The sequence below is a fragment of the Fonsecaea erecta genome (assembly GCF_001651985.1).
Source record: "Fonsecaea erecta strain CBS 125763 chromosome Unknown Scaff12, whole genome shotgun sequence".
NCBI lineage: Eukaryota > Fungi > Ascomycota > Eurotiomycetes > Chaetothyriales > Herpotrichiellaceae > Fonsecaea > Fonsecaea erecta.
The window spans coordinates 328,205-352,106 of record NW_017387255.1 but is presented as its reverse complement, the minus strand read 5'-3'; the positions used below and the strand labels follow the sequence as shown (position 1 = coordinate 352,106).

The following is a 23,902-nucleotide window of genomic DNA, read 5'->3' as shown; positions in this document are numbered from 1 at the left end:
GTTGTTTTATGTCTCATCTTACAAGACGGCAAGGCTGAGATGCGGCCAATCAGCTGTCAGAAGGCTTCTCCGCATCGAATTCTCGCGCAGTCACAATTTTCCCGATCATTTGAACGGCGAAGCCTCGAGGCTCTGCATTTTACGCGTTGACAATGTCGAAACGAAAGTCGGAAGAGCCCCTGGAGGGCTTGTTTGCCCAGGCATCCCCAGCAAGCAAGAAAGTGCGCATTGAAGATGTACTTGAGGAAGAGACCCGCACCCACGGTGGTCTTGATACGTCCCAGGCCCCAAACTCTCTGCCTACAAATGGCGCAAGTGTTTCGGAGAGGTTGTTAGAGGAGCAGTCAGAGGAGGAGGAAGAAGTCGAATCAGACGTCGAGGGTGACCGGCTACCAGCTGCGCCACTGCGACAAAAAGCTCCCACAGAAGGTTACGATGATCTTTACCTTGACACCATCAACCGGGCCTTGCTCGATTTCGACTTCGAGAAACTCTGCTCCGTTACCCTCTCGAACATCAATGTCTATGCCTGTCTGGTTTGTGGCAAATACTTCCAAGGACGAGGTCCAAAGTCACACGCATATCTCCACGCCCTCGAGGTCGATCATCATGTCTTCATCAACATGGAGACCAAGAGAGTCTATGTCCTCCCCGAAGGCTATGAGGTGCACAATAAGAGCCTGGACGATATCAAATACGTGGTGGATCCCAAATACACGGAAGAGGAGGTCAAAAGGCTGGACAAGGACCCGAAAGAGTCAATCGACCTTGCGCACAAGAGATACCGGCCCGGGTTTATGGGAATGAACAACATTAAAGCGAACGACTACCTCAATGTGGTGGTGCAGGCATTGGCGCATATTTCGCCCTTGAGAGATTTCTTCCTGCTGCACGAGTTTCCTCACACGGCGTCGCAGTTGCCAGTGCGCTTCAGCACGCTGGTCCGCAAACTGTGGAACCCCAGAGCGTTTCGATCTCACGTCTCGCCACATGAACTGTTGCAAGAGATTGCCCTGCGTTCGTCCAAGCGATTTACTTTGACACGGCAATCGGACCCTGTGGATTTGCTCGCCTGGCTCCTCAACAACCTACACAGCACGTTAGGAGGATCTCGCAAGCCGCTCTCGTCTCCCATATACAGGTGTTTCCAGGGAAAATTGCGGGTGGAATCACAAGAAATCACCGCGAAATCTGATGCGACGGGTGATCGGCTCAGGTTCGAGGAATCATCCAACATCAAGACGGACATGCACCCATTCCTCATCCTGACGCTGGATCTCCCTCCTGTGCCTCTCTTTCGAGATGCGATCGAATCGAAAAATATCATCCCCCAAGTTCCACTCAACAACCTCCTACAGAAGTATAACGGGCTGAATGCGATGGAGAGAGCGGCTCACCGACTGCGACATCGACTTCTACATCCGCTGCCGCCCTACCTTTTGTTTCACACCAAACGGTTCAGCCACAACAAATTCGTTTCCGAGAGAAATCCAACTATTGTGACGTTTCCTTCGCCTCGGGGCCTAGACATGTCGCCCTACGTTGAACCTAATCCGGCGATCCACCCACCCGGTGAGCCGATCCTCTACGACATGGTTGCGAATATCATCTTGGACACGACCTCGATCGCTAGTGCCGGCGGCGAAGACACGAATGCCGCCGACGCTGCGAACAAAGCCGTTGGTGCAGAGGGTCAAAAGGTGGCTTGGAAGGTTCAACTTCGCGACAAGGCTGTTGCGTATACTCAGCGCACCGATCTCCCGGAATGGCTGGAGATCCAAGATCTCTGGGTCGAACGTGCAGAGCCCGAGACGCTTTTCACCAGAGAGGGCTACCTGATGGTGTGGGAGCGGAGGAGAGAAAAGAAGAAAGCAAAGCAAACGAACGGAGCCTGAATAGTGCCTCAAAATCATATTAGTTCCGTGTCTGATCTCGTGCAAAGGAGAAAGACATTGTCGAAATAGCAAGAGCCCATGGCTTGTTTCTTACAAGTGGGATCCGCACGGTGGTGATCTGTTGTGGAGCTTGTCCAACGGAGATCCTCTCCAGCTCTTATCATGCTGTGTTTCCAAACTATTGTCCACTCCAGCATAGCATTTTAACCTCGTCAATGCATCCCCTGTACTTATAACTTTGGCTGTCGACGTGGTGGACAATCATGAAGCTAGTCCAAAGCTTTGCAATTGCATTGCTCCCAGTCTATGCGCTGCTCTCCCATGCTTTCGTCACCGTGGGGGCCAATGAAGAGCTGGTACAGCAGCAGCAGCAGCACACTCTCAGCCATGGAAAGCTCTCCGACGTGATAGCCGCATCACCATTGTTGTCGCTGCATCGTGCCATCTGCGAGGTCGAATCGATAACCGATAACGAAGCCGCGGTGGGGAAGCTGCTCGTCTCGATTCTCGAGGCGCACAATTTCACGGTGCTTACAGAGAGTGTCCCGCCGCCGACCGTGGGGTCGGCAAGCAATGCAAAGGAAAGATTCAATATCTATGCGTACCCGGACGTCTCAAAGTATGAAGGCCCTGTCCCTGCGACGTCTGACGCAAGTCGGAGCCAGCCAAAGGTACTCTTGACCTCGCACATTGACACGGTCCCCCCACATATCCCGTACTCGTTGTCTCTTCCTACCAAGAGAATCGATTCCTTTCCTGCGACACCGTTCTCGCGCAAGGACATACTCATTTCCGGCCGCGGGACGGTCGACGACAAGGCTTGCGTGGCGGTGCAAGTCCAAACGGCGTTGGACCTGCTGTCCACTACTGTGTCCCCTTCGGACATTGCGCTACTGTTCGTGGTGGGCGAGGAAAAGAGGGGCGACGGCATGCGCCATTTCTCCTCGTCGCAGGTCTACAACCACACGCGCAACAACTACAAGGCCATCCTCTTCGGCGAACCGACAGAGGGCAAATTAGCGACGGGCCACAAGGGGATTGAGATGCTCTCGCTGCGGGCCCGGGGCAAGGCGGCGCACAGCGGCTATCCATGGCTCGGAAGGAGCGCCAATAGCATGATCTTGCCCGCGCTGGTGGTGTTGGATAAACTGGGCGACACGCCCGAGGAGGAGGGCGGACTGCCCCGGAGCGACAAGTACGGGAAATCTACAGTGAACGTCGGGTTCATGCAGGGAGGCGTGGCGGCCAACGTGGTGCCCGAGTTTGCCATGGCCGACGTGACCTTCCGGCTCGCCGGGGGAACCGTCGCGGATGTTCGGAAGATTGTCACGGACGCGGTGCGCAAGGTCGACCCGGAGGGACTGCTGGATTTGCAGTTCTCTCAAGGCTACGGGCCCGTGCCGCTGGACGCGGACGTGGAGGGATTTGAGACCATCACGGTGAACTACGGGACGGACGTGCCGAATCTGGACGTTGGAGAAGGGGTCAAGAAGTATCTGTACGGGCCCGGGAGTATTCTCGTTGCACATGGAAAGGACGAAGGTCTTACAGTTGGGGATATGGAGGAGGCCTTGGAAGGGTACAAGAGGTTGGTGATGCATGCGTTGAAACTGTAACTGTTTACAACGGTCATTTGAGAGATCTGGGTTTGCCCCCTTCAATGGGACCTTATGAATTGACATAGAGATATATTCAAGTCCAAATAGACGGACACATTGGTCCCTCGAGTACTGTGGACGCCAACTTGAAAGGAACATCGCAGAGCCTTAAATGCCAAGACCTCACAGCGCCATGCCTAATTCGGAGCCCACAATTCGGCAAACTTTCCGCCCTCTTCGAATGCGAAAAGTTGCAACGACTGCGCCGGGACACCAGACCAATTTGCACAAACCCACGAACGAACCCTCACTGCTCTCGCCAATTTCTTCCCGGACACCGTTCAAGATGGCGAAGGAACGCACTGAGAAGACCGGCATCATCGTCGGCTTGAACAAAGGCCATGTGAGTATCCTTTTTTTCCCCGAACATCGAACTTGCCTTCCCTTCATTTTCCCTCCTCCTCCTCCTCCACCTCCTCCTCCTCGGCCACTCGAAAAAATTGTAGTACACGGTTGTTTTCGACAGATGGCGACGAGGAGGAGGACGAAGAACTGGACGGAGAGGATCCGTTCCTGAATTTTTTCACCTTCCCTACCGTGCCTCCGTCCGCAAGGTCAAGGTAGAAACTAACAAGCCCATTTCTGTTTTCCCTCTCTAGAAAGTCACACCCCTCGACACCAAGCCCCGAGTCTCCCGGCGCAAGGGCGCACTCAGCAAACGCACCGCCTTCGTCCGCGAAATCGTCAAGGAAGTCGCCGGCCTGGCACCGTACGAGCGCCGCGTGATCGAATTGTTGAGGAACAGCAAGGACAAGCGTGCGAGGAAGTTGGCCAAGAAGCGGGTACGAATTTTTTTCCTCTTGTTTTTCGACATACCTGCTCCTGGTCATGCACACGAAACTACTACTCCTACTCTGGCTCTTGCTTTGGGGTTCTAGACTTGCGCTACGGATCTCCCGGCCAGAGCGTTGGACATGGAGTTTATTGTGCGTGGGGAACGCTCAAGGGCGAACAAACCCCTCAGAGGAGGTCCCGGTTCATCATCATCATATCACACACAGAAAGCTAACATATGGTCTCCATCAAAATATAGCTCGGTACTTTCGGCCGTGCCAAGAGAAAGGTCGACGAGTTGCAGCGCGTCATCGCTGAGGCCAGAAGAACTGGTGCCCATTAAACAAACAAAACCTCCACCTTTCTTATCACCACCCCGGGTTTCCCTTATGGGGGGAGTGGGGCATCAACATATGCATGCTCTGCGATGATGACGGAGACGAGAGAGACTTGTAAAGGGGATTTGAGCGAGCGAGTGGGTGGAATAGAGCTGCACGGGGACGGACAACGGGGGTTTTGATGGGAGAAAGAAGTGCTTTTTTCGAAACGAGGGTGAAGAAGACATGTAAGAGAGAGAGGGTGTGTGCGTGATTGTTCCCCCCCTCTCTTCTCATGACCTCTCAAGTTCGAAGCGAACAGTGAATGATATTGATTGATTGGGGGGACTGATGCATGGTCGGTTGTGCAACCCACCCAGCGACCAGCAATGCCCAACGAAGGAAGGAAAAAAAAAAGGCATAGGCATCTTACCTACGACGGCGGCGCTACTGTTGAAAGAAGAAACAAAAACGTGGAAATCTGTCTGTCTCTGTCCCTGTCCCTGTCCCTGTCCCTGTCTCCGTCTCTGTGTGTGTCTCTCTCTCACCCAAAAGTGTGATCGAAAAGGAAAGGAAAAGAAAATGAAAAGAAAGAAAAAAGGAATATTACTCACTTTGCTGCTCGCTGCTCTGCTCTGCTCTGCTCTGCTCTGCTCTGCTCTGCTCTGCTCTGTCTGTCTGTCATTTTGGGAAAAGATCTTTGCCCTGTGGCCCCCTTGTGCCTAGCTAACCTACTGCACGTGGCTGCTGGCCGGCCTGCCTGCCTGCCTGCCTTTCTTGTTTGCTTGCTTGCCAGCTTGCCAGCCATATACATCAATCAGCCCGAGTGTGTGTGCGCGTGTGCGACCCCCTCCCTATCCTCTTGGAACAGCGAAAGGACATCAGCCAACCCACCACCGACCAGCCCAGTGGAGAAACAAGGAAAACCAATTCAGCAGAAACCCCCTGACTGTACCAGGCCAACAAGCCCCAATGCCCAAGCCCAATGCCTTTTCAAACGCTTTTTCCTTTCATTCCTTATGTCGTTGGCGTCGTCGTCAGCGCCCGCCGGAGCCACCCACTCCCTGCTAGACCGGGCTGGGCTCCCTCGCTACCTTGCTGGTTCGCATTATTGATCGTGATATCTGGGGGTGTATATCTTAGCCTCGCCTCGCCTCGACAACTCCTCATCGGGGCCCGGGTGATCTCTTTCTCGCTCACTCTGTCTGTTGATTCTTTTTCGTTTCTCGTTCAAACCCCAGCTCCTCCGCATTACTCAGTTGCCAGCCGTTCCAGTGGAGAGATCCCGGAACGGTGTGCCATGTTCGACTCTATCTCTGTCCTTGTGTTGTGCTCCAGCTCAACGTTCTGTTTGGTTAAGCAGCCAGTCAAACTGATTGCTCGCTGAACGGATGCTAACGTCGACTTGCTCGTCGTGTTCCAGCCCCACTTGCTCGACCGTCTTGTCTTCGTCCAGCCTTATGCCGTCGAAAATCAACCACGGCGTCCGCCGCTCCCGGTCCAATTGGTTCTCCTTCGCGTACGCGCGCATGATCTCGCGCATGGTCGTGTGCGGCTGCACTTGGAGGACCACCTCCGGCATATCGCGGTTTACCAGACGGATCATGATCTCGCCTTCTCTGTCGCTGTCGGCGGCTGCCTTCTCGATTGGATGAGGCTCTTGGTCGTGCAATTTTTGGTCCTTAATCTGCGTCACGGCTTCGAGCGTCAGACACACTACATCCGGATCCTGAGCGCTGCCGGGGGTGGATCCATGTTCGTCCTCGACGTCCACGCCCAAATGTCGCTGCCGGGATTGCTGATCCTTGAAACGTTGTTGATCTCTCCTTGCATAGTGGATGAAATTACGCGTCGTCGTCGTGTCGAACACTGGCGTCCCCCTGAAGAGGAAGAAGACCTGCCTGGCAACGGATTCCTCCAGATTGTTTCTCTGGCACCAATACTCTTTGACTTGTTTCAGAGGCTGCGACGCCTTGCGCGTAACGATGAGGGGCTTGGTATTGGGGATCTCGGAAGTGATCAGAAGCTTGACCGTGTGATCGATTTCTTGTCTGTGTGACACACCAAGATCTGGGACAAAGTTGGGAGGAGATGGCCGATGGTCATGCTGTGGGTCGGTGTTCTCAAGGGTCGTGGTCGAAGGCTCTTCGGCAGACGGTATGCCCGGTCTCGAAACGGATTGAGTGCGCTGCCGCTCCAGCTGAGCCTCTTCGCGTGCCTTCTGCTTCAACGAGCGGATGTATTCATCATCCTCCTCTTCCGATTCAATTTCAGCCAGAAGGGCATCTAATTGTGAGATGTCCGGACCTGCTTCGCTCGACTTTGTAGGCGTGACGATAATCACCTCGTCGTCGTCGCTGACCCCGGACACGGCCTCGGACTTCCCACCACCGTGAGATTTCCTGTGGTGGTGACTCTTCCTATGCGATCTGCGCCGGGAAGACGACGACTTGGTTTTCGAGGACGAGTGCACCACATCCTTCGAGGACTTCCGTTTCGTTGGTGTGCTGCTCGGCGCAGGTTGATCGTCTCGCGCTTTGCCCTTGTCCTTGGTCTCCTTCTTCACCGCCGCCTTCTTCTTGTTCAAGTTGTGCTCCACCTCGTCACTGTCCAGCTCAGTCGCCCCCTTCGATTCCTGTCCTGAGCTCCGGGGTCTCTTCGCGTCGGGCGACTGGCTGTGGTGCCCAGTCGCTTGGGCCTCGCGGCGGGCTTTGGCCTTCGCGGCCCTCCTCTCGCGCTGCGCCCTTTCTGCCCGAAAGATGTCCTCGATCTCGACATTGCGCCCGAAGATATTTCCGCCCACGGGGCTCAAGGGGGATTCGGCCTCCTCCGGTGGAAGCCATGGCGTGTTGGTGAAGAGGGACTGTTTCGCGGGGGGGCTAGAGCTAGACATTGCTTAGAAGGTGGTCGGGGGGGGTTGGTGAGCAAGACGCCGCTATGATCGAGTCTGTTCACGCGAAAACTGGTGAGCGGATCCCTTGATCGCTCAAAGAGGTGCGCGCCTGACCAGGCCGCTTTAGTTCTAGTTGCGGGGTAATAGCTTAAGGCTACAATAAGCTTTTCGTAAGCTTAACTGTATGCGGTGGAGCCCCAAGCAGTAAATTGTTCGCACCTCCATCTATCTCGCGAATTGACCATTTTAGTGAGCCTACAAACAGTACAAATCAGAAAAGTAATTCTCGACTCGGTTTTTTGTATTGCTGAGACTACCCAGCATCATCCGTCAAAGCCCTCATACTCCCTGTTTTGCGGCAGCCTCTCTCGTCTTTCATCCTGGGTCTCGTAGGGCTGAACTAGGTGTCGTTGGGGGACCTCAACGTATGCGGGGTTTTCGGTCGAACGCCCTTCTACCGAGAAACAACTCCATAGGGAACCACTGATCATGCCGATCGAAACTCAAACCATAAGCACTGTTCTCCAAGTCGGCTGCATCTCCCCCTGAGGATAATACGGGCTCTCTCCAACGGGAATCCGGATGGAGTGCAGGGAGGCGTAATCCCCTCTAGTTTCCATGGTCCAAGGCCAAATTTGCATTCGTTCTGATGCCTACTTCTCTTACCACATTTCACAGCTTTGATAGTGGACAACGGATAACAATGGCAGGGTCACAGGCCAATGGCACGTCCAGCCCCGCGCGTCGCAGACCCAAACACATCGTCATCGTGGGCGGTTCCCTGGGCGGCCTCTTCACGGGCGTGGCGCTCAAGCAGCATGGCTACGACACGACAATCCTTGAACGTAACCCGACCAATCTGCTGGAGAATCAAGGAGCTGGCCTCGTTGCGGGCGGTGATACCATGACCTGGTTCGATCGTTATGACCGATGTAAGCGGCCCGTCGCGGTAACGTCTCAGAAGCGCATGTACCTCGACCAGTCGGGCAAGATTGTCCATGAGGAGGTCATGAAGCAGACCATGACGAGCTGGGACTTGTGCTATTACCTGCTCCGGGCCAATTATGACCATCAGCAAAGTGGATACTGCGATGTGCCCGGACCCCGGCCTGGTGATGGCAAGATCGACTACAGGTATGGCTGTACGGTGACGAGTTTCCAGGAGGAAGGTGATCAAATAAGGGTGTTTTTCGACAAGAGCGACGGCGGAAAAGAGTCGGTCTTAGGAGATATGCTCGTCGGGGCGGACGGGCCGAGCTCAACGGTGCGCAAGATCCTCTGCCCGGAGGTTGAGAGAAAATATGCGGGCTATTGCGTAATCAGAGGCACGGTACCGGAGGATGAAGCGTCCGAGGAAGCCAGGAAGGCGTTCGTGGAGAGGTTCACCTTCTTTCACGCGCCGGGGATCCAAAATCTGACGTACACCATCCCCGGGATCAACGGGGCAATGGAGCCAGGGAAACGGCTGCTGAATTTTGTCTGGTACACGAATTTTCCCGAAGGCGAGGAGGAGCTCGAAAAGCTGATGACCGACAAGGAGGGCAAGAGGAGGCGACTCACCATTCCGCCTGGGATGATGCGGCCCGAGGCGTGGGAGATGGTCAAGCAACGCGGTCGAGACCGACTGCCACCACAGATGTCCGAGATGGTCGAAAAGACGAAGAACCCTTTTGTGCAGTGCATCACCGACGTGATCACCCCGACCAATGACTTCCACGGCGGCAAAGTTGTGCTTATTGGGGACGCACTGGCCGGGTTCAGGCCGCACACCGTCGCCAGCACAAGTCAAGCTGCGTTCGACGTCCTCATGCTGGTGGAGTATCTTCAGACCGGCGATCACGCCGAGTTCGTGCGAAGGACCATGGAGTTTGCACGCTTGATCCAGAAGAGAGGCATGTACATCGGGAACAGAAGCCAATTCGACAAACTACCGTTGAGGGAGTACATCGAGGATCGGAATATGATGTCGATAAAGAGGGAAGACTTGGAATTTCCGGAGTGGACGCAGGTTAGAGTGTAGGAGTGCTTAGAGGCTGATGTTGGGCAAAGGAATCAGCTGGGGGATCAGTTTCGTGGCCGTAGTCCAGTACGTCGAGGCTGTCTAGGTTCGGTCGTTGGGAGAGACTGCGTAACGAGTACATCTTCCGATGCCGCCTTTTGCCTCGTTGTGGATTTCTTCGCGGCCGTCTTCCTTACGCCTTGCCTTTGTTTGTTCTTAGGCAGCGTCTGGGGCTCTGCTGCTCGGCCGGGCACATTTCCCCCCGCCAGCATCTGGACGATTGCCTCGATCCGCTTCGGCCGATTTTGAGCAGAAGCCGTCTGGACGCGCCAGAGCACGGCATAGCGGTCTGGCTTGCTCAGGGTTTCGAAGAATGAGGAGGCCACCGGCACGGCAGCGAGGGCAGCGGCAAGATCATCGGACAAGGCCATCGTCGCTGGGCCATCGTACGCACGGTCCCAACGACCATCTGCTTTGGCAGCATCAACCGCAGCCACGCCTGCCGGACGCATTCTCCCTTCCTGGACCAGCCTCGCCACAGTGTTCACGTTCTTCCGGGACCATACGCTTTTGGCCCGGCGTGGGGTGTATCGGGCCAACCACCATTTCTCGTCGATACCATTCGCTCGACCATCAATCCACCCAAAACACAGCGCGACCTCGACCGCCTCGGCGGCCGAGATCGAAGCCACACCAGCCGATTTCTTGGCGAGCTTAACATAGCATCCTGGCGCGGTGGTATGCTCACGGTCGAGGAAAGCCTCGAACTCTTGGGCGGACCGAAAGGTGTGGATGGGGAGGTCTGTGGGGAGCGGTTTGGATGACATGGGGTCTTCGGGCCTTTGGGTCGCAGACTGTCAAGGGTCTTCCAAGCTGTAACCAATGAAAATACCATCAGTCTCTCCTGGTGGCAAGGCGAGGAATTGCGAGCGTGTACCGAGCTCTGGGACGCGTTTCCCACCCGGTTTCAACGGATCCTGTCAGCTAATTAAAGCGTAGTCCGTGAGAAACACCGGGTGTATCTCCCTTGTCATGCACGGGCACGGAACTAATTGCGTATCTGGACAGTTTGGTGGTGGTGGTGGTGGTGGTCTTGGTCGTGATGGTGGCTCCTTTGGATCAGCTTCTCGGCGCCCGCCAAGACAAAGAGAGACAACTCCTCGGTATAGAGTAATTAATACGAGGGACAGCTACTAGACCTCACGTGGTCCCTTGGCACTGACTATAGATAATCTCTCCATAATAGCGACGAATAATCAGTGCCTCGTGTTCCTTATGGCAACGCACAGGTGAACTACCGCCAGTCCTCGTCATGGCACCTCCAATCTCAAAGGGCGGAATTGGGACGAGGTCGAGGCTGAGGCTGAGGCTGACAAACCTTCATATCCAGCACTCGACCATATATACATTCATACTTTGTCCAAATTAGTTAATAAGCACCACCCCGTGTCAGACACCTTAGTCTCTGCCACCACCGACATTCTACGCAAGACCCGGTATATAAGATCTCGAGCGGTGGGGACCGACGAGATATAGAGGACCCGTGGGGAGCCTTACCTCCCCCTCGGTACCAAGTGGGAAATGGGATACTCCATTGGGACCCGTCATAATGCCCCCGGCGCTATCCAGATTGGGGACTCTACGCCTCTATGGTTCACATTTTGCTTAGCGGGATGGGCTGGCACCCGGTGAGTTCGTCCAAGTGGCCCCCGCCCTGTACGGCATTTGGTAGGCGGTAGGCCAGTGGTCAGCCTTTTCTGGGTACGAGCCCGGCCGTGGAGGGTAAGCACACACATACAATTCATGGCCGTCAGCAGGCGGCCAGAACCTACGTGAACCTGACTGGGCATGAACGACGATTGGACTCGGATTCATTCAGAGAACAAAGTCATGTACCGTATCGACGACGAGAGACGCTCAGCTCAGCCACAGGGCAACCGTCCCCATGGAGAACAATCACCGTACCCATCATCCACAACTATAAGATGGCAGCCCTACGGCTCTCTCGAGACATGTCAACTTCTCCTTTCAATCAGATCTCTTCGCTCTATACACGTTTCTCTTTGATTCAAGGATTCATATCTATTATCTGTCTGTCCCAACAAGTTTCACTGTCCGGGCGACCATCAACAACTCGGATTTCGTGTGTTCTCCTCCTCTCTAGTACACTACTACAACCGGGCAGCACAGTAAGCCAGCAGCATGTCTTTCCTCAGAAAGAACAAGAAGCAGCCTCAGCGACCGCCGAGTATGCTGGGTGGCATGGAGGACGAAGAAGATCCGTTCCACGCGCCCGACGTCCAGATGGTATCACATCCAGTTCAAGCTGTTGGTCCTAGCCACTTTCCGCCAGCTCCGGTTCAACATGCGCCTGCTGCTGTTCCGGCCCAACGCGCGCCTGCTGCTCCCGCTCCACATATGCCTCCTGCTGCTCCTCCGGCAGGCGCTTCAACCACGCCACCCCAGCGCATATCGATTCCGGCAGACGCGGCCTTCGGCTGGAGCATGCGCATGCCGGGAATCACCCGCCAGGCCCACCCCCTATGGCCCCTGAGCCCGCGCCCGTTCAGCCCGCGCCCGTTCAGCCCGTGCACGGGCCAACGCTCCAGGACGTCCAGAACGCCGTTGGCCAGCACGCGCAGCTGGTGGGTGAGTATGGAGACGAAGAAGAAGAAGGAGAGGAAGGAGAGGAAGGGGAGGAAGGGGAGGGGAGCTGGGAGGAAGGAGGACACCAAGAGTGGCCAGATGAAGGTGAGGAAGAGCCCTACCATGACACCCTCGCGGCGTACCATGGAGGCAACGAAATGGAGGACGATGGGCAGGAAGTCCATGCATATTAGAGCGAGCGAGTGTGCAAGTGGCCGCGGGTCAACTGAAGCGCGACGGTGCACATCAGTCTTTCGTGATCTCTCTCTCTCTTTCTCACTCTCGTTCTTGGTCTGGTTGGTGTCTGTCTCTCTTTCATTTAATCTTGTTAGTGGATTGGCACGTGGACCGGAGCTGGGTATGTATGCAATGATACAATAGTATGGCTTTCCTCCCTAAATTCTTCATACAAACGTTTCTGCGGGTACCAGTACAGAGGTAGAAACTCTCGGATGCAATGGCCTTCACAACTGTGGGCGAGTGAGAAAGTGTTCAGCTTCCGTAGCGTATGGTGTCCTGCTGACAGACCATATTAATCAGTGGGGAAGACGAGCCGCCTTAGCTGAGTAGAGTCTTTGAAAAAAGTAAAAAGAAAGAAAAATAAGAAGAATGGGGGCCGAATATGAAGAGAGTCGAATCAGGTATCATAAGAAGCAGCATGGGCTCGGTGACACGTTGACCCTGCTCGGTGTTTGCAGAGGTAGTTCTCGAGAGGTGTCACAACCAGTAGAGACTTCGAATACACCTGTCTGTGAAGAAAGCATTGGAAAACGACTGTTGAAGCTAACTGATCTGCGGAAGGGTCAACCCATTCTCATGTCCAGCCAAATCTGTGCAAGCTTCTCTCTGACATGTCTCTTGCGCGGTGCGTATTGACTGGACAAATTCTGGTCAGAACGTGGGCGCTGACCGCATCCTGATCACGTTTAGCCATGGCAACAATGTTCGCGCGTCATGCTGCAGTTGATGCCTTCAGAAACCCAAAAACGACCTTCGACACAAGCTACATTGCACCGCCCACCTCGTCATGTTATTGAATCTGGCGGGGCGTCGCAACCAGCATCATGTTCTCCTGCACCCAGATGCCATGGGCGACGGTCGAAGCACCCTTGATTGGGTCCACGAGGGCCCAATCGAAGTTGCGAAGCAGCTAGATGCAGCTGTTAGAACAACGCAAAAACCATAAACATCAGTACCAGCTCACCTCGACGAAAGCCTTGTGCAACTCCATCAGGGCAATGTTCTTGCCTAGACACGAGAATCGTCCGCTCCCGAACATCAGCTCCGCCGTCCTCAAGTACTTGGTCCTCACTTCTGGATCGGGATGCAGCCATCTATCGGGTCGATACAAGTCTGCGTCCTCTCCGAAGATGTCAGTTCTCCGCCCAACCCCTTCACAGCAAAAGGCCACTTCAGTCCCCGGCGGGTAGAAGACCCCATTGATCGTCTCGCCCTCGGGAGGAGCGAGTTTGCTCTGAAGGCCAAACAGAGGTGGGAACAGTCTGATACCCTCCCAGATGCAAGCCGACAAATACTCGAGCTCGGCAGCCTCACTATACCTGACAATCGGATAGGAGATCTTGCCGTCCGCGACGGCTTGGTCGATCTCGGCGACGAGCTTCCGGTACGCCACTGGGCTGCCGGTCAACATCATCATCGTTATACGCAGAGCCGATGACGTCGAATCGGAGCCGGCGATGATCTGCAGGTGCGACTCGGCCTCGGCCTGGGTCTGACTGAGCCCTTTTGCAATAAAGTGCCCAAGCATATCTCTTTTGACCTTTGCATCGGGGCGATATCGTTCAGCGACTGCCTTTTGCGCGATCCCAATAATGCGGCCTTGACCAAATTCGTCCGTGCCTTTGGGGGCCAAGAGCTTCTGCATCGGCTTGCTTTGGATGAATCTGCGTAGAGTTTCGTGGTTGACGATCAATTCTATCACCTTGAAGAATTGACTTGCAATCTTGTTGAAGTTGTAGAGGTCTTCATTGGCTTCGAGGAAGCCAAAGGCATCCCCAAATGCGATTTTGCTCAGCACATCGAGGGTGAAAAAGGATGCCAGAAGCGACATGTCAAGGGGCTTGCCGTTGTACTCCCGTCTGATCAAATCTAGCAATCTCTGAAGATTCTCGTCGATATCGGACTCCAAAGTGTCGACCTCTTTCCCAGAATACTTCACCAGTCAGCAAAATCAAGCCCCCAGGGAGCACCCAGGGTCCAGGGTACAGGTCCAGCGCTGATGAACTTACTGCCCCAATCATTTTGGATCTCATATCTGCATGCCGCCGTTCGTCGCGCTCAGAGAAGATGTTGTTCACTCTGGGGTCCAGCTTCATGCCATCGTACCACGAACTCCGCGTCCATTTGGACCTAGGAGCACTCATATGTCTCAGAAGCTCCGGATCATCGGTGACCAGCAACCTGGGACCTATCCGTGCTGGTGACCCTGTAGCATACAAGTCAATCCCGACGTCATTGTTTGTTTTTGGCCGACGGAGCTGACTCTCACCATATTGTTTAAGAGCCTCTTTTTGGGCAAGATACGTGCGCGCTTTGAGCGCCTGGGAAGCGAGCCACAGGCTGGTGAAGGCAGCCAGAGGGGGACCTTTGAAGTGACTAAGCTTTCGATAATTGCGATATACCCCCACGAGATAGCTGATCACACAACCAACGACAACGAGAGGGATGAGTGTTAGAGCAACCGAGCTCTGAACCACTGATGAGCTCAACATGACGACCGGTCCCTCGACCAACAAACTGGCTTTGAAAGATAAATCGTGGGGGAGCAGTGATGGATTTTGTCAACAATACATAGAATGACACAGAACCTGTTATAGGCCAGTCATTAACGAGCACGGCAATCAGTGCTGAGATTGTTCAACAGCTGAGGTCGATACGAGGTACACAAGGTGGGATGGAGCACAAAGCCGAATCGGCAGCAAGGTTCATCCTGGGAGCCACTCGTTTCTGCGAACGGGTGCCATCGATCGCCCTTTCAGTGCTGCTGCAGGAGTGGGCGCTCCGAGGCACTCTCGTTGATCGCCAGGAAGTGACACCTGGTGGCCCTAAAGCAGCTGTTGCAGCTATGGTCTTCGTTTACAAGCGACTGGGGGCTCACTAGGACTGGTGCTTCGCCCCTGTCGACCACGTTTCCTAGAGGATCTTGTTAACACCCCGGGGCTGCACGGATGGATTACTCCTAGAGATCGTTCAAGATGAGGGGCGACGTTTGCATAGTCGATGATGCCGACAACAGCCAGGCCAGCAGAGGAAAAACGATCCTGTGCATCGAGCCAGGAGTATAGTCGCTTTCGAACATGCAGGCGCTAGATGCTCGTGGCTTCTCTGTCTGCCCACGACGCCCGCTAGAGTGTGAGAGGGAAGAGGGTAGAGCAATGCCACGCTGTTGTTGCTCTTCGGGCGCTACTTATGTACCTAGGGCACTCTACCCACGCCTAGAGCAACTAAGTCGGGGAGCTCCGGCAACACCAGCACCAAGCTCCCTAAGTCCTGTCAGTCCCTACGCAGCAAGTGACTTGGCGACCCATACCTAAGGACACTAGGAATACAAGAGTTGCCAATCGGACCGACAACGGGTGGAAGGGATCCAACCGACAACCCCCACTGCCGCTGCCACTGCTGAGAAAAAGGCTGCTTGGGGGGAGGCCTCGAGGCCCATGGCGCGACCTACCCGACAAAGAAATCCCGTCGTGGAATGGCGGCAGTTCAAATACTTATGTTTCGTCATAGAGCGCCTGGGAGAAGCAAGTTGATCCCACAAAAATGTCATGAACTTGAAAGTCAAGGCGATTGATCGTCCGTTAAGGCTGTGCTGAAGGCTTCGTCGTTGCTATACGTTGCCCTAGTTCACCATGTTTCCCTGACGGGTTGGTTGCCTGAATACATAGTCCACCATGTCAGGTTCCAACAGCAACCCTGGAAGCGGACAGGCACCCCCAGAGTCGGGAGCAGCGGCTACCGTGCCTGCTGCCCTGCCGATAGAATCGATCGAGCAGTCATTCAGTGACACCGACTCTGGATACGAAGAAGGCAGCTTGTCGACAGCATCTGTGACTTCCAGTATCTACGCATTTGAGCAGGAAAATGGCAGGACGTACCATTCATACAAGGCTGACAAAAAGTACGTTATGCCGAACGATGAGGCTGAAAGGGACCGAATGGACAGTAAGTCCTCCCTTGAGACGACCTGGTAGGTTAGGGTTACTGATATTTGAGGGCCAGTCCACTACCACAGCCTTCGCTACGCGATGAGAGATAAACTCTTCTATGCCCCCATAGAACACCCGACGTCGGTCTTTGACGTGGGGACAGGCACTGGTATCTGGGCCATGGATGTGGCAGACGCATATCCGGGAGCACAGGTGCTGGGCATAGACTTGTCTCCTATCCAGCCAAACTGGGTGGCCCCGAACCTCTCATTCCAGGTATTCGATCTGGAGGAGCCATGGGACATGCCAGGGCGTTTTGACCTAGTGCACAGCCGCGAGATGAATGGGTTTTCGATCAAGAACTGGCCCAAATTCTTCGAACAGGCGTTCGCGTCCTTGAGGCCAGGAGGGTGGGTGGAGTGCCAGGAATTTGACCTGGATATTACTTCCGACGACAATACCATCCCCGCAAACAGTGCAGTGATAAGATGGCAAAATCTTTGGGAACAAGGTGTCCAACGAGGTGGCATGACAGGTCGATGCTACCCACTCCAAATGGCGGAACAGATGCGGGAGGTAGGCTTCATCAATGTCCAAATCTTACCCTTCAAGATGCCAATTGGACCCTGGGCCAAAGACCCAATGCTGCGACAATCAGGACTGTGTACGCTTGTTGGCCTGTTGGATGGCGTATTCGGACTGAGTGTCAGAGTGTACACTCAGCACCTTGGCTGGTCCGTCGAAGAGCTGGAAGCGCTCCTGGTGCAGGTACGACAGGAATGGAGGAGCAAGAGGATTCACAGCTATTTCCCAATGTGAGTGAGATGCTTGTCGATGGTGTGCACTTACTAACCAGCACATGGTAGATACGTTGTCTACGGCCAGAAGCCACCGTGAGGAGTAAGGCAGATGCTGAGATGATACGTTATATTTATTCTCGACGCATACACACAGTACGTGTCCCCGGAGGTGATGAACAGTACTCCGGAGGAGAGATGGCGAGAGAAATTGATCAGGGCCGCTATTCGCACTGACTTTGTAGAGCCGAGACAAATTCTCGAGTTCTTCGATGCCTCGGTGTCTTCGAGCAAGGGGTTGAGAGGCGCGTAGGTATGGACGAACAGAGATGTACGGAGTAATAAATGAAGTTGAGAAGTATCATAAGTAGATGACAGGTCCCGATGCGCCAAGGAATTGTGCCGTGGACTCTCCCGCGCCGCTCGCCTGCCATCCAGATCAATTGACCTTCCAACCCACCATATCATCCTGATTGCGAGACGCTCCGACATTGCAACCAGTGCAATCATCTCGATTACTACCACTGTCTCCCTTTCTCTCTCACCTTTTCCCTCGTTCGACCCCCCTCGATTCCCATCGAAGATGGAAAACCACAATTCGCCCGCTGGCGCACCCTCAAGCTCGGACCCCAAAGATCCGGCCTCCTTCCTGTCCTCGATTATCGGTGTGCCCGTGACCGTCAAGCTCAACTCGGGCGTGGTCTACAAGGGCGAGCTGCAGAGCGTGGACGGGTACATGAATATTGCCCTGGAGAAGTGCAGTGAATTCGTGGACGGGAAACTGCGACGCAAGTATGGGGATGCTTTCGTTCGAGGGAATAACGGTATGTTCTTCTACCCGCTGCTCAATACTACTGGTGCAGAAGGTGGGAGTTGGAGTTTGTGGATGAAGGAAATGGGTGCAGAAGAGAGGTCTTTGAAGAGAATCTACTGACGCAGTGGTGTGGTGATGCAGTGCTCTATATTTCCAGCGACTGAGAGGGTACGGGGATTTGGAGAGAAGGGAACAATCACACTTGTGCCCATCCAAAGTGCATAGTCCGACAACGACCGAGAAGAGAGCGCCCTGGATCATACAGCACCTGGGGCATTCAGGGCTTGGTTCATCTCTTGGATCAATACTCTAAGGTGGCGTGGAATCCGGCCGCCGTTAACTATGCAGAAGGGAGTGATGATGGGCAGGAAGAGGAGTAAACCCGAATTAAGAACGCTGGCCCATACAAGACAGAGCCTCAAGAGACATTGAGAAGGCATCCGCGAACGACAGAAAGCATCGTCGATAACATCATGTTTGGTACCGACAAAGCTAGCCACTGCGCTTCAGCGGCTCAGCAGGAATTTTGCTCGTCCAGAAGAATACAGTTCTGCCATGGACGGCCACCAAGCCGTCCTGATTGATTTCGGTCCCTTCCGACCTCAGACTCTCCTCGAACGTATTCCTCACTTTCTCCAGTTCTTCACCCTTCAATATCGCAAGCTGACTCAACGTCCTCAGTCTGCCCCAGAGATCTTCCTTCGGCAGCCACGAGGTGAACCCAACTCTCCCTTCACCTAAGGGCAGCCCAAACAACGGATCGGTGAAATTCACGCTCAATGGGTTACTCGCAGTTTGGTCTTCAAATACCTGTCGCCACTTCTCGTGTCGAAAGCGTGGTGAGCCGTCTTCAAACGTCCAAATCACGTCGCGCATCGCTTGCTCCCAGCCAGGGTGGATTTTCCAGGATTTGGGCGAATTGTCTGTATTGTGGCTTGTGAGCTTTCCGCCCTTCTCGATCGCGGGAACCAACCGTACAATCATCAATATTCCAGATCATTCCAAACACGCCTGCTGGCTGCAGTGTCCGGGCGATCTCTTTCAACGCGTCTATGTTGGCAAACCTTTGAAGAGCCATCAGAATATCGGATGATTCATTGTGGGATGCTTAGACATACGTACCAATGGAACGACTACGGGCGAATTAGAAAAATTCGGCCCTGTCAAACACCCTCTGGACTCACCTGTGATGCTATGAGACACGCAAGAGACTCATCAGCTACACCTGGCATATTATCGGCAGTGCCTTTCAAGACCCGAACCCGGGGAAGGTTCTTCTGCTCCAGCTGCGCTCGCATGCCATCATGAGGCTCTATGGCAACGATATCATACTCCTCAGTTCTTCTCGCCAGAATCTCGGTGAATTTCCCCGTGCCGGCGGCGAGATCTGCAATCTTTGCGCCCTTGACACCGGCAACTTCGCAGGCTTCGAGGAGACGTTGGACTGCTTCTTCAGGATAGGATGGTCGGTGGGCATCGTAAGCTGCAGCTGGAGCGAACCCGCTCTGGGCTGGCTCAGCGATTCCTGATCCTTTCATACTTGAATGTCGAGTGATAGAGGGCAGATTGAAAACTGCCGAAAGGAACGTTGGGCTGTGTGGAAAACGTTCCAGACAATTTGCCTGTAGCAGCGGCACGTGGGCTTAACGCGGCGAGGGGCAACGAATCATCGTGACCCCGCAGTAATACAATACAGTAATACCGCCAGGTGAAAAAAAAGGTTGGTGGCGGTATATAAGAATCTGAAACCAATTCCCTAGCGACAGTATCCCAACAGTTCGCAAGTCTTCGCTCATTTTTTAGACCTCCTCCGTCATGGTGCTGCAGGCGATTCAGTATGAACAGGCTTCGGCCAACGCACCCCCCTCATTGCAAATCCTCGATCAGCTCATCTTACCACATCGAACGTCCTATGTTCCGATCAGAGATTGCGAAGAGGCCCATGCTGCCATCAAACAGATGAAAGTCCGGGGGGCGCCAGCTATTGCCATTGTAGCTGCTCTGGCTCTGGCTGTCGAGGTGGGAGGCGAAATCAAATCCGGGAAACTACCCGCCTCTCCCGACGAAGTGAAGGACAGCATCGGTCAACGACTGGACTTTCTCAAGACGAGCAGGCCGACGGCGGTGAATCTGGGGGATGCGGTTGGCAAGCTCAAGATTGTGGCTAAGAAAGCCACACTGCAGCCTGGGGCATCTGCCGAATCTGTTGCCCGAGCCTATGTTGCTGCTGCAGAGCAGATGCTGGTGGACGATGTGTCCGACAACAAGGCTATCGGAAACCATGGAGCGCGCTGGATTGAGGAGAACACTGCCGCAGGGAAGAAAAGGAAAGCAGACAGAAGTCAGGAGATTGCAATCCTAACACATTGCAACACTGGGTAAGAGCAGAAAGGCAGCCATGCCAGCAAGACTTCAGGGCAGCTAACGTCTGGACAGCTCTCTGGCAACTGCAGGGTATGGCACGGCGCTTGGTGTCATCAGATCTCTGAGGGCTGCTGACATGCTCACCCGGGCATACTGCTCAGAGACTCGGCCGTACAACCAAGGGTCGCGCCTGACAGCATATGAACTCGTCCACGACGAGATCCCGGCCACTCTCATAACGGACTCGATGGCTTGTGCACTGATGACAAGGGAAGGAGATCGCCTGGCGGCCATCGTCGTTGGAGCTGACCGAGTTGCGGCAAACGGCGACACCGCCAACAAAATCGGAACGCATTCTCTTGCCGTGCTTGCCCGCCATCACGGGATCAAGTTCCTAGTTGCCGCCCCCAGGACAACTATCGATCGAGACACGATTTCGGGCAAGGACATTGTCATCGAGGAAAGAGCACCGGAAGAGGTGACGAGGATCAAGGGGCCCAGAGTTACAGCGGACGGAAAGTTACTTCTGGACGAGGGTTCAGAGGTGGTGAGCACCGCTGCAGTTGGAATTGATGTATGGAATCCTGCCTTTGATGTGACCCCCGCAGAGCTCATTGACGGAGTCATTACCGAAGTCGGAGTTGTCGAGAAGATAGATGGGAAGTTCAATTTCGGTCCCATTTTTCCACAGCCCTGAGATGGGAAGCACTGTCGGGATCACGATTCCCTGGTCCAGGTCCAGGACACCCATCATCGAGGGTCGAGAGAATTGTGGAAAACCCAAATGGAGATACTGAAGCGACCTGCATTGGCGTTGATGGGCGTTGACGCGGGCTTCACCTTAGTTCCCGATTGGCTCTCGCGCGTCTGGACATGTGATAGTTGGGATAGGCCCACGTGTCTTACAAGGAGAAGCACGCCGGCTAAAACGCTTACTTCGAGTTGGAGGGGCTTGAGGAGGGTTTCTGCGGGTTGGACTGAGGAAGCTCCTCAAAGCTGGCCAGGAGTTGATCGAGATGTTTGTGGATGCCGTCGAGCTTGGTCTCGAGAGCTGAAGCCGTGGTCTCCGCCCTGCACAACTGGTCAGCAAGCACATTTCATGCGGGCCATTGTAGGGCATACTGTGCAAGTTCCTGGAATGCCTTTTTTCCGGCACAGATTATTCGGATAGTCAGCGGAATTGAGCGGGAATCTCAAGCGGCTCGACGACCGGTTCTCATACCTTTGCCATCTCAGAAGTCAGGAGCTGAGGGTTGTCAATGTTCAGGTCATCGTCCGGTTGAGCCTGTTCCTCCACTTTGTGGGAGTTCGACTTCCGTTGCGCCATCTCGGATAGACCGGGGTTTGAGACAGTAAGCTTGCCAAAGTTCAGAGTTTGCTCTCGAAATGAATCCGGTTGTCGGTGAGAGCCCCGACGCTTGGTGTACCAGATTGAGGAAGGACTCGCTTGAGGACCACCTCGTATTCTTCCCCGAAACGACTCAGACACGGCAGGGTGGCTAGAGCTCAGGAGGAGGAGCAGGAGGAGGAGGAGGAGGAGCCATGGAAGATTGTAGACGGCGATGGAAGCAGGTCTGCGTCGGGCGAAAGAAATGAGTTCTGCGAAGCGAGGGCTGGTGAGGGCAAAAAGCGGGCCAAGGGACGGGTTGTGGAGGGTGTGCGGTCGTGTACAGTAGGTGTAGGACGGCGCAGGCTGTTATCGATAACGCTCGGTGTGGCTGTATCGAGCTTAGCGTCATATGCAAACCACGCGGCGAACAAGACGGCGCCAAGAACGTCACCCACTCGGCCCCACGCATCTATTTCTTATTTTCTACCTACTCGGTGTCTACTGACCTTCCTTCTGTCATGGTCAACTAGTCTCCAGATCTGGTACCGAGAGCATATTTTCCCCAATATGTTATTCGGAAGAATTCCTGCAGCTGGAAGCTCCTACCAATAAAGCCCTTCGGGCTTCCGAGATCAGCTCTTTCAACACGACCTTCACTCTCGACAGAACCAAGGAGGTAAGAAATCCAGAAGAGGCGCGGTTGGTTCAAATGGAGCTGCTTCGTTTTCGAGGTCCCGGTGAGCGGACCCCCAAGGACTTTGTCGGGGAGATGTAACCCGTTTAGACACTGATCTACTACGAAGAACCCACCAAATCCCCAATCGACCAAAGCATTTGGCCTGAATCAGGCTTCCCTATTATCTCATGGCCCGTATTTCCTGAAAGAGTTTATATTATTCACTCCAAAGACCCTGATTCGTTACGTCAAAAGAATGCTCAATCAGGGGACATGTCTCCACGGTATATCCCGTTCAACCAGTATCGGATTTCAAACTAAATAATGCCGCGCTTATTGACGCTGCCGAGTGCCGGTGTTTGGTCTCAGTTTGACATCAGCATCTTTTATGAACGAAGGGCAGCGGCTCTCGCATACGGAAGGGAGAATCACCAGAACAATGGGTTAAGGGGGCAAATATAGCGTTTGTGGGGACTGTCGACGCCTTCTCCGGGTGGTATAGGCCCTTATGGTATACTTCCTGCGAGCCGTAGTCGGTGCTCTCGTTTTCGGCACCGGATATCCGACCGATCATTACTGAATCTCGACATTGAAATTTCCGGCTAAGCGCATGGCACCCGGCTACCCCTCAGCCGCTGGAACAGACGAAGGGCGGCTCCAGGGCTCCAGGGCTCCAAGGGACTGCTGACCAGTCAGTCCCAGATCCAAGACGCATCGAAAACAGGAATTTAATCTTGTGTTCAACACCAATCCACCGTTGCAAATCCGAACGAAAACCATTCAAGATTTTCGCCACAAGGGATTTGGACGTGGAGACCCTGGATACGCCGGAGCTTTGGCTCAGATCCAGGCTAGGCTTAGGTCAACCAAGGCTGTCGCTCGGAATCGAGCATTTGCTGGACCATCTCACCTAACCATCACCTCTGCCCCCTGTTCTTGCCGATGGGGGCCGCCTGGGGGCGCCTCGGGGCACTTGGTACCCAGATCGCACTTTTCGACTACAATCGGTCTTCTTGGACACCTGGTGCGCGAACCTGCATCCACATCTGGGTTGCATCTGCTCGCACATCCGTGGATTCTTTTCCTGTACCACGGACCCTTTCATGGGCGTGGACGAGCTGAGACTCCTAGCTCCTGCCCTCACCTACTGTACCAACTTAAACTGAACGCCAGATCGACCGGCTGCATTCCTGTCACGTTCACCAGGCCTCCGCTTCCGTGCAGGTTGTCGATCTTCAGTAGACCTTATCGGCGCCAAGTTCGCAGGGTTATGGACTGTGAGAGCCGACTTAGCATTGACGAAGAGCCTTGCACCCCATCACAACGGTCGACCCTTGCTGCACTTTGCTCCAGGGCCAGCGCTACTCGGAGCAAGCAATGACCTTGACCATTCTCAGGCGGTGTGTTGAGAGCAGCTTTTTCAGGAATTCGCCGCACCTCAAATCGACGTCCTGGCGCCGTGTACCGAATGGTGCTTTTCACCGGAAGAACCACCATCCTCTCAACAGACCACCCCCATCTTTATATCTATTTTATCTCTATAGTGATAGGAATCGGGGGCATATGCTCC

At 54.3% G+C, this 23,902-nt stretch overlaps 13 protein-coding genes across 13 annotated transcripts; 8 read left to right on the top strand and 5 right to left on the bottom strand.

Moving 5' to 3' along the window:
- Nucleotides 1-152: 152 nt before the first annotated feature.
- On the top strand, nucleotides 153-1,895 carry AYL99_10692 (hypothetical protein; the record flags this gene model as incomplete). Its single annotated transcript, XM_018842198.1, has 1 exon — nucleotides 153-1,895. One exon carries the CDS (start codon nucleotides 153-155, stop codon nucleotides 1,893-1,895), a length of 1,743 nt encoding a protein of 580 aa, XP_018688359.1.
- A 263-nt stretch (nucleotides 1,896-2,158) lies between these two features.
- Nucleotides 2,159-3,511, top strand: AYL99_10691 (hypothetical protein; the record flags this gene model as incomplete). The annotated part of the gene is made up of 1 exon (XM_018842197.1): nucleotides 2,159-3,511. One exon carries the CDS (start codon nucleotides 2,159-2,161, stop codon nucleotides 3,509-3,511), a length of 1,353 nt encoding a protein of 450 aa, XP_018688358.1.
- A 328-nt stretch (nucleotides 3,512-3,839) lies between these two features.
- Nucleotides 3,840-4,670, top strand: AYL99_10690 (60S ribosomal protein L36; the record flags this gene model as incomplete). The annotated part of the gene is made up of 3 exons (XM_018842196.1): nucleotides 3,840-3,896; nucleotides 4,153-4,335; nucleotides 4,587-4,670. The coding sequence occupies 3 exons, from the start codon at nucleotides 3,840-3,842 to the stop codon at nucleotides 4,668-4,670; spliced, it is 324 nt and encodes a 107-aa protein (XP_018688357.1).
- Nucleotides 4,671-5,983: 1,313 nt separating this feature from the next.
- On the bottom strand, nucleotides 5,984-7,537 carry AYL99_10689 (hypothetical protein; the record flags this gene model as incomplete). Its single annotated transcript, XM_018842195.1, has 1 exon — nucleotides 5,984-7,537. One exon carries the CDS (start codon nucleotides 7,535-7,537, stop codon nucleotides 5,984-5,986), a length of 1,554 nt encoding a protein of 517 aa, XP_018688356.1.
- Nucleotides 7,538-8,240: 703 nt separating this feature from the next.
- Nucleotides 8,241-9,557, top strand: AYL99_10688 (hypothetical protein; the record flags this gene model as incomplete). The annotated part of the gene is made up of 1 exon (XM_018842194.1): nucleotides 8,241-9,557. One exon carries the CDS (start codon nucleotides 8,241-8,243, stop codon nucleotides 9,555-9,557), a length of 1,317 nt encoding a protein of 438 aa, XP_018688355.1.
- Nucleotides 9,558-9,601: 44 nt separating this feature from the next.
- Nucleotides 9,602-10,363, bottom strand: AYL99_10687 (hypothetical protein; the record flags this gene model as incomplete). The annotated part of the gene is made up of 1 exon (XM_018842193.1): nucleotides 9,602-10,363. One exon carries the CDS (start codon nucleotides 10,361-10,363, stop codon nucleotides 9,602-9,604), a length of 762 nt encoding a protein of 253 aa, XP_018688354.1.
- Nucleotides 10,364-11,738: 1,375 nt separating this feature from the next.
- On the top strand, nucleotides 11,739-12,376 carry AYL99_10686 (hypothetical protein; the record flags this gene model as incomplete). The annotated part of the gene is made up of 2 exons (XM_018842192.1): nucleotides 11,739-12,185; nucleotides 12,275-12,376. 2 exons carry the CDS (start codon nucleotides 11,739-11,741, stop codon nucleotides 12,374-12,376), a joined length of 549 nt encoding a protein of 182 aa, XP_018688353.1.
- An 836-nt stretch (nucleotides 12,377-13,212) lies between these two features.
- AYL99_10685 (hypothetical protein) lies at nucleotides 13,213-14,914 on the bottom strand (the record flags this gene model as incomplete). The annotated part of the gene is made up of 4 exons (XM_018842191.1): nucleotides 13,213-13,332; nucleotides 13,387-14,355; nucleotides 14,432-14,628; nucleotides 14,692-14,914. 4 exons carry the CDS (start codon nucleotides 14,912-14,914, stop codon nucleotides 13,213-13,215), a joined length of 1,509 nt encoding a protein of 502 aa, XP_018688352.1.
- A 1,182-nt stretch (nucleotides 14,915-16,096) lies between these two features.
- AYL99_10684 (hypothetical protein) lies at nucleotides 16,097-17,248 on the top strand (the record flags this gene model as incomplete). The annotated part of the gene is made up of 3 exons (XM_018842190.1): nucleotides 16,097-16,367; nucleotides 16,425-17,166; nucleotides 17,218-17,248. 3 exons carry the CDS (start codon nucleotides 16,097-16,099, stop codon nucleotides 17,246-17,248), a joined length of 1,044 nt encoding a protein of 347 aa, XP_018688351.1.
- Nucleotides 17,249-17,731: 483 nt separating this feature from the next.
- AYL99_10683 (U6 snRNA-associated Sm-like protein LSm6) lies at nucleotides 17,732-18,082 on the top strand (the record flags this gene model as incomplete). The annotated part of the gene is made up of 1 exon (XM_018842189.1): nucleotides 17,732-18,082. One exon carries the CDS (start codon nucleotides 17,732-17,734, stop codon nucleotides 18,080-18,082), a length of 351 nt encoding a protein of 116 aa, XP_018688350.1.
- A 372-nt stretch (nucleotides 18,083-18,454) lies between these two features.
- On the bottom strand, nucleotides 18,455-19,500 carry AYL99_10682 (hypothetical protein; the record flags this gene model as incomplete). The annotated part of the gene is made up of 4 exons (XM_018842188.1): nucleotides 18,455-18,885; nucleotides 18,941-19,026; nucleotides 19,085-19,095; nucleotides 19,147-19,500. The coding sequence occupies 4 exons, from the start codon at nucleotides 19,498-19,500 to the stop codon at nucleotides 18,455-18,457; spliced, it is 882 nt and encodes a 293-aa protein (XP_018688349.1).
- A 277-nt stretch (nucleotides 19,501-19,777) lies between these two features.
- On the top strand, nucleotides 19,778-21,023 carry AYL99_10681 (S-methyl-5-thioribose-1-phosphate isomerase; the record flags this gene model as incomplete). Its single annotated transcript, XM_018842187.1, has 2 exons — nucleotides 19,778-20,340; nucleotides 20,399-21,023. 2 exons carry the CDS (start codon nucleotides 19,778-19,780, stop codon nucleotides 21,021-21,023), a joined length of 1,188 nt encoding a protein of 395 aa, XP_018688348.1.
- A 235-nt stretch (nucleotides 21,024-21,258) lies between these two features.
- Nucleotides 21,259-21,653, bottom strand: AYL99_10680 (hypothetical protein; the record flags this gene model as incomplete). The annotated part of the gene is made up of 3 exons (XM_018842186.1): nucleotides 21,259-21,397; nucleotides 21,449-21,468; nucleotides 21,549-21,653. The coding sequence occupies 3 exons, from the start codon at nucleotides 21,651-21,653 to the stop codon at nucleotides 21,259-21,261; spliced, it is 264 nt and encodes an 87-aa protein (XP_018688347.1).
- Between the last annotated feature and the right edge of the window lie 2,249 nt (nucleotides 21,654-23,902).